We start from the raw sequence: 7,989 nt of genomic DNA, 5'->3' as shown, positions 1-7,989 counted from the left end.
TTCATTTTACAGATAAGGAAACTGAGATAAACAGGATTAAGTGACTTGCCCAGGGTCACACTGCTGGTATGTGTCTGAAGCCAGATTTAACCTCAGGAGGATGAATTTTCTTACTCCAGGCCAGCTTTCTCTCCACTGAGCCTCCTAGCTGCCCTGTCCTTGCGTCTAGTAATAAATGCTTTTTGATTGATTGAGTAGGGAAAGTGGTCTGGAGGTCCACTACCAAAAGCAAGACAGATTGGAGTGAATTTAAAAGAGGAGAGGTGGTTGCTGAATGATCGTGACAGAGGAAAGCTATAAAAGTGGCAATGGGATGCTAGCAGTATGCCAACTCCTCCTCCTGGCCCTGTGTGTCCAGTAGAGTGAAAGAAGTAGCCAAGTCAAAGTCAATCTTGGAGAGGGTGTCAAGAGGGGAGATGTCTGCAAGTGAAAGATAAATTTCAGTGAGCACCAAATGTAGAGGAACGTCAAAGGAAGAGATGGGTGGAAGGGATCTTGGAGATCATCCAATCTGATTTTGTCATTTTGAAGAGGTCTAGAGTCTTTGGGGTGCTGCTGGAACCCCAAGATCATGGTACCGGGCCCTGCCTGAAAGAATTCAACTCAAATCTTCTTCAGCCAGAGGAAAAGTTTAAAATACTTAGGGCCAGGTGATGCCCATAAAGACGAGCGGGCCTGAGAGGTTCTCAGCCTTTTGAGCATGAGATTCTCAGCCCTGAATGAGGGCCAGGGTAGATCTTATATACTTTGGGTGACCAGGGAAAATGGTCTGGGAAAAGGGTCAGGGTGAGAATTCCCAGAGATTGGAATGTCTAAGAGACTGAATAGACAATGGGAATAGATAAGGAACTGAAATGTATCTGAATGAGATTAAAAGGTAGGCTAAGGCTTTCAAAGGCAAATGAGTGGCTGGGGCCTGTAGACAAGAGAAGCCAGATTCCCTTTGGGGCAAGGGGCAAAGACCTGGGCTTGGGCCACACCCCATCAATTTTACAGAGTAGGTAACTGGGGTCCACAAAGAAAAGTGAATTTCCTGAGGCCACACAGGTATTAAAAGGCAGAGCCTGGTTTTGAACTGTCCTCTGTTTCCATTGAACTGAGAAGGGAGGGTTGGGGGAGGGAGGCAGGCAGTTTACAGTCTTGAAAGGGAAGCTGCCTTCAATGTTGATTTCCCTTTGCCCCTTCTCCTCTCCACCCCAGCTGGTCCTGTGATGATTCAGGGCATCGAACAGGCATGAGTTCCAAGGCATGACAATTCATCTGGGTTTGGCAATCCCCTTGCCAGGAGGGGAGGGTCTTGGAGAGACCAATGTAATGCACGAAGGACCCTTGGGGGAAGGGAGAGGAGATGGGATGCTCTGGCTGAGAAGAAAGAAGGCTGATAAGGCCACAGAGATTGGGAGGGGTTTAGAAAGAATCAACCCTCCTTGGAGGAAAGTTCACAGCCTTCCCCAGGATGTTATCGAGGGCCCAGCCCATTTACCTTTGTCTTTGATCTAGACCTTTTTATGAGAGAAAAATATTTCCTCCCTGAATTCTTGTGGTAGGTTACTACTGCCAAATACTGTATATACTTACCACAATGCGGAAATTATAAAGATAAAAAAACCTAGATTTTATTTATATGCTCATGCACAGTATGCTTGAGAGAAAGAAAACCTGAACCCCAGTTAGGTGCCTTACAAGCCCTCCTACAGGCAAAATTATATCACAGTGACAGAGAAATAATGCTTTTACATAGTGCAGTCTTGTACATTCCTCTTAGACCATAAAAGTTAAACGGAAGATAGATCTATAATCTCATGCTTTTTTCAATTTTATAAAAGTCAAACAAACTTAGAGTCATAATCTCATACATCTCTTAAGGAAACAAACTTTGTCAAAAAGACTCTATAGGTAAACTAAGTCAGGTAACAGATTAAACTACATTTACATTCACAAATAGGCAGATTTACATGTTGGCAAGGAGCAGTTGAGATTCTTCCAAGGGCTTCTTATGACTCTAAGTAAATTTTCACATCTTATGGGATAGGTTTTGATTAGGTGAGGTTGATAGTAAGACAGGCTCTTAGCTAGCCAAAATTTGCAAAGAGGAGAGGTCGTGAATCTCAAGTAATAAAAGGAAATAAAAAATTCCTATAACAACCTCAAAATCAACTTAACCAAACCTTCTAAACTTCCACATTTCTATTGAGGATGCTGCACCACCTCCCAGGCACTCAGGCTTAATACTAGAGAATCATCTTTGATGCTATACTCTTCCTCACTCCCAGTATCCAATCAGTTGTCATGTTCTATCATTCTACCTCTGCCATATTTCTATCTTCCAACACTTTCTCCTCTGGACTACTGTTATTAACCTAATTGGCCCCCTCCCTGGCTTTCTCCTCCCTCCACATCCTGTCAAAATAACATTCATAAGATACAGGTCTGAACAGATTGCTGCCCTGTTCAAAAAAAGTGGAGTAATAGCTATTTCCTGTTGTCTCTAGAGTAAAAGGCAAAGTGGTTAGCCTGACATTTAATGGACTCCAAAATCTGGCACTGACCTACTGTTTCAGCCTTATTTAACATTACTTCACACAATCTACCTTCTACTTCAACTTGATCTCTGGCTATTCCCCAAACTGAATATTCTATTCTCACATGGTGGTCAGAAAAAGTGACACAAGGACACTCTCAAGGTCTCAAGAACTTTGGAATTGATTGCATGACATGAACGGCATTGGCATAGGGCCACTCAGCACGATGCCCTCCGCAGAGAAGATGCTGTGCCCTATGAGCAGAGCAGAATTGAAGTAGCTCAAAGGAAACGTGAGATATGTGAATTTCGAGAACCCATCCAAGCTTGTATTGGTCTGATCAGCCACAGTGGGACACACTGTAACTTGACTCTATCATAATGATGCCATTTTGGTCTTCTCCAAGAACAAAGGACAGACATATATTCTTTGACCACCTTTGAACCTTCCTTCTTAGAATCTAAGAAGGACACAGACCAAAGCTGTCTCAGAAATAATGAATGAAACAACAAATGAACAAAGCATTTGATTAAGCATTACTGTGTGCAATGCACTGTGCTAAGTGCTTGGGGTTCAGATAGAAAAGCAAGACAGTCTCTACTCGCAAGGAGCTTACATTCCAACTGGAGGAGACAGTACTCATGGAAAGTTTCAACTGCAAGAGAAATGGAAACATCTCATTGTCCTTAGGGGGCAGTGGCAAAGCAGATGGTAATGTGTCTTTCTTAATGTCATTTCCATTGATAAAATCTATCAGTTTCTGATGCTGAACCATTTGACAATGACAAGGACTTTGGTGACAGGTACTTTCTTTCCTGGGTCTTCAGTAGCTGTGGCTGCAGTGTCTATGGAGCATGGCAAGGCTGCATCTCCACAGGGGCTGCTTCCCAGGGGGATAGATGGGCTGGAAGCATTGCTATTTCCATAGCTCTTGTGTTCATCCTTCTAGGCTGTTTCCATTTGGGTCTGAGGGGAAGTGGTGGTCAAGGTGGTGGTTCTGTTGGGCTGTCTGGCACATGGTGGCCTCCTGTCTCTCAGGGTGCCTTGCTGCTTTGTGAATGACATGAACTAATGAAACCAGTGTTAAGCATTCTGTGTAAAAACAAAGAGGCCTAATCAAAACCATCAAAGGGGTCTAAATTAGAAAAGTATGAAAAGATGCACCATATATAAGGTGAGCCCGTAGCCATGTGCTAGAGTCAGCTGGAAAAAGCTCAGGAGAGCCTATTAAGGTCAGCTAAATGCTCTGAAATGAGCAAAGTTACATATCAAGGCTTGAATTATTATTTTGTTGGTTATCTAAAGTGATGGAGAAAATGTTAATAATGTAGATCAAACTTAAAAGTATGTCTTGCATACTTTTTTTTTTGAAGAGCCAGTTAAACATTTAACAGCACCCCCCCCACACCAGGGGGTCCTTATCTCTGTTCCAATAAGGACAAAATAAGATTAAATAACATTGAAGGAGGAGGGGCCAATGTGAAATACTATATTTGCTCAAACAGAAGCCATCCTCAAATATAGATTACCTCCCTAAGCCTCACTTTGAAAGGGGAAAAAGTTATACACTGAAAAAAAACCACAATCACAGGTCACAGGCTTTATATGTTAATTTTGGGGGGGGCATGAAGTTTATATGGAGGATCACTTGATTTAGAGCTGTAAAGGATCTTGGAAGTCATCTAGCAAACCGCCTTATTTTACAAATGAGATCTACAGTAAGCATACGAAATAGGATAATGTCAGGATCCCCATGCCAAGACCATCCCTCTCTTTTTACTATTAGGAGACACCGTGTTTTCCAGCAAGCTGTGCCTTGAGCTTGGCATAACCACAATCCTTTGCACTCACCCTCTGGATGAACTCATCCACAGCAAAATTCCAGAATCTTTTCACACCAGCTGGTCCCTGAACTGAAACAAACACCTGCAGGACTTATGTTCTGATCAGGAAGTCCAGCTTTGAATCAAACCTGTCTCATTGTTGCCATTACCCCTGGATGCCAGGGCTATGAGGAGCTGCTTAGCCACTAGTATATGCATTGAGACTTGCCCACACTAAACTGGGTCTCCTCTGTATCAGAGGAGGCCCCTGGCACCTCTGTCTAGTTTCCCTCCTCTGATAGAATAAAGAAAGCTTCTTGCTTGTGACCGCTATTAGCTCTTTGATTTGATTTGATTCGATTTTGCAGAGTTAAACTGTGGTTGTGATAACCTGTGTGAGCTCTCTGGTATTTTCAGAGTTAAAAGAGACTCTTTGGTCATTGGTTTTCAGGGTTGACAATATTCATAAATCATTTCACTTCACTTCAATGTATTTTAAAGGGTCTCTAATTTTTGCCTTCAAAAGACCAGTTCCTAGTAAATTAACATGAAGTAAGAGCTTAACGGATTCTGTGTGTTTTGGAATAAAATCTGTGGTAAAAATGACTGTCACGCAAAAACATCATTTTGGAAATAATTTAAAGTACAAATACATTAAAGTAGTGTATTTATTAAAAGTAAATATGTTAAATCTGCCAAATACTTATAATTTGAAAAATAACTCATGCATCGTTTAAAATTCAAATGTCTTGAGCACTTGAATGAAAGGTTTGTAAAGCACTTCACACGGTGCCTGGCACATAGCAGGCCATTAATAAATGCTTGTTCCCTTTTCCCCTTCCTCCTTCACTATCTGGACTCAATATTTCAGTTTCTCTCTCTCTCTCTCTTTTTTTTCCTGCGTGAGGCAATTGGGGTTTGGTGACTTGCCCAGAGTCACACAGCTAGTGAGTGTTATGTGTCTGAGGTCGAATTTGAACTCGGGTCCCCCTGACTCCAGGGCCGGTGCTCCATCCACTGCGCCACCTAACTGCCTCAACATTTCAGTTTCTCACGATGCGCTGGGGAATCCAACAAATATAACTGTCTCTTATTATCAATTTTATTTTTTTCATAAAGCAGTGCGAACTAAATTGGGAGGCGTCAACAAAGGTCCTGTCCCTCTAACTACAAGCAGGGCCCTTACTGAGGCGACCCCGCCCACTGACTTGGGACCACTTAGAACCAGAAGGCTCCACCTAGGCCCGGCTTTCGCATTTCTTCCCTTTCCCCTCCCTCCCCCACTTAATGCCCTTTATGACGCATGCGCTGGGGCTTTCTCGAGGCGGGGGTAGTGAGGGAGTGTGGTTGCCAAGGCAAGACTGGTGCTTCCTCACGTGCCCGCGACTTGGGCGCGGTCTTGGTTGTGCTGGGGGAGGGGCGGGAACGGGGCCCTGGAACGCTCCTGGAATCCATTGCGGTTGCGCGGGCCGGAAGCGTTGATTGCTTCTGTCTGTTACTTTAGACATGGCGGCGGCGGCACAGGTCCCAGTGGGAAGGCTGAGGAGAGGTGGCCGGGCCCGTGGGCCCGGCAGGGGCCTTGCCCTGTGCTGACTGAGAGCGCGGCCGGGATTAGGTCCGGGACCGGAATCGGGCCTGGGTCTGTGCCGGCCTGACCGGCCATGGGGGATCCTGGTGGCGGCGGCCACGGCGACGGCGACGGCCGCGGCCGCCGGGCTTGGTGCTTGCGGCGGGTGGGGATGAACGCCGAGTGGCTGCTACTGGAGGATCGCAGCGAGGTGAGGGGGGCGGGCCGGGGCGAGGGGGTGGGGTGGGAACGAGGCCACCCAGATGGGAGAGTCCTCGGGATGTGAACCCACTGGGTCCGCCTCCTTGTCGGGGGTCCCCTACGGACCTGGGGGACGTGGGGAGGGGGCGGTGTCCTGCTGAAAGAGCGGAGGGGGAGAAGCGGGGCAGAAGGGGAGGGGGCGGCCTTTGAGGAGGGAAATGAGAGACGAGAAAATTAATGCCCATTTTCTGATAAGCTTCTTCATCCCCCTTTCGCCGTCCTCGTCTTACATCCCTCCACAGTCAGTAAACATTTATGAAGCTCCTAGTATGTGCTGGGCATCATGCGGAGGGCTAAGTTGCAAGCAAACTATTTACAGGAGAAAAAGGAAATTGACGGATGCTAGAATTAAGAGGGATTGGGAAAGGATTCCTGTAGAAGACTGAGTTTTAGTTGGGGCTTAAAGGAAGCTAGGAGAATTCTAGGCATGGGGGAGAGCCGGCGAAAAAGCCCAGGGTCTGGAGACTGGGTGTCTTGTTGGAAGAAGATCAGAGTAGAGTCACTGGATCGAATTGTTTATGTGGGGGGTGGGAGGGTAAGTTGCGAGAAGAATAGAAAGGTGGGTGGTGGGGCTAGGTTATGAAGGGCTTTGAATACTAGAGGAGTTTTAATGTGAACCTGGAGATGATAGAGAGCTACTGGAATTTACGGGGGGATGGGGGAAGGGGTGTGTTTACATCATCAGATCTATGCTTGGGAAGATCACTTTTGACAGCTTAGTGGAGGATAGACTGGAAGGGGAAGAGACTCGTGGGAGGAAGATCAACGAGCAGGCTTTTGCAATAGTCCAGGTGTGAGGTGGTGAGAGCCTGTACTATGGCAGTGTCATAGCAGAGAAGGGGTCAAAATGAAAAGATGTTACAAAGGTGAAATCACTAGACCATGGCAACAGCTCAGATACCTTCTGACAAAGGTGACCCTTCTGCCTGCTTGCCAAATACTACTCTTCTACAGGTGCTCTTGATCTCTTTGCTTCTCATCCCCATGAGCTTGCCCCGCCCCCTCCCCCCAGCAGTTTAGTCTGTCTTTTATTCTCTTAGTGGATATTGCCTCATCCACTGGCTCCTTCCTTTGTGCCTAAAAACATGCCTGGATGTTACACAGTCCTTCCCTTAACCCTACCGTCCCCCCCCCCCCAGACATGTGCAACATTCTAATTCTCTTTTTGTTGCCCAGCTCCTAGGAAAAACCCATTGCCTCACTAAAAGCTCAGTACCTCACTTCTCAAATCCTTTCTGTCAGGAACGCTGCCATTCTACTCAAATTGCTTAACGATAACCTCTTAACTTAGATTTGATGGCCTCTTCTAAGGCTTCTTCCTCCTTGAATTTTTTTCCTCTTTTGACATAGCTACCTTTTTTCTTGGATACTGCTTCATTCTCTGATTTCCTCGATGGTGCTCCCTATTCTTTCTATTTCTACCTGGACCTTTGAGTAGTCTACTTCCCTTGTCTGACTACCTTCTACTAACTAGTCTTGGTGATCTCATTTGTTTCTTTAGATTTAAATATATCTCTATGGTAACTCAGAATTTTTGTTTTTAGATTAAACCTGTGATTTTATCAGCATAAGAAGCTGTACTTGAGGAAACTCCCTCTACCAGTGCAAGTGGGTAGGCACTGAGAAGTGATTTGCCCTGCTTACACACCTGGTATTTGGGAGACTGAGGAGGAAATTGAACCCAGGTCTTAAAGATTCTCAAGCCCATTTCCTATCCACTGTGCTAATGAACTCAAACTTTTTTTTGTAAACCTCTACCAGAAAGGAATTTTTGATCACTCCTCTATTTGTATATTTATAAATTATATGTGTACTA

General features: G+C 45.3%; 1 protein-coding gene across 5 annotated transcripts in view; it reads left to right on the top strand.

The window, feature by feature from the left end:
• The first annotated feature begins 3,065 nt into the window (after positions 1 to 3,065).
• RNF8 (ring finger protein 8) overlaps positions 3,066 to 7,989 on the top strand; it is a 79,870-nt gene continuing 74,946 nt past the window's right edge. Inside the window, exon 1 of one of the 5 annotated variants that reach the window (XM_078155393.1) lies at positions 3,066 to 3,233. In XM_078155393.1, the coding sequence (XP_078011519.1) occupies positions 3,231 to 3,233 (3 nt within the window). In that variant the 5' untranslated portion in view covers positions 3,066 to 3,230. Of the gene's footprint in view, positions 3,234 to 5,714; positions 6,124 to 7,989 lie in introns of those variants that run through there. The other 4 variants (XM_020999429.2, XM_020999431.2, XM_020999428.2 and 1 more) reach the window with 4 other exon arrangements.

The sequence above is a fragment of the Phascolarctos cinereus genome, unplaced genomic scaffold, assembly GCF_003287225.1.
Source record: "Phascolarctos cinereus isolate Bilbo 61053 unplaced genomic scaffold, phaCin_HiC Scaffold_5;HRSCAF=322, whole genome shotgun sequence".
Classification (NCBI taxonomy): Eukaryota; Metazoa; Chordata; class Mammalia; order Diprotodontia; family Phascolarctidae; genus Phascolarctos; species Phascolarctos cinereus.
The sequence above is the reverse complement of the archived record's forward strand: the minus strand, read 5'-3'. Positions and strand labels throughout refer to the sequence as shown.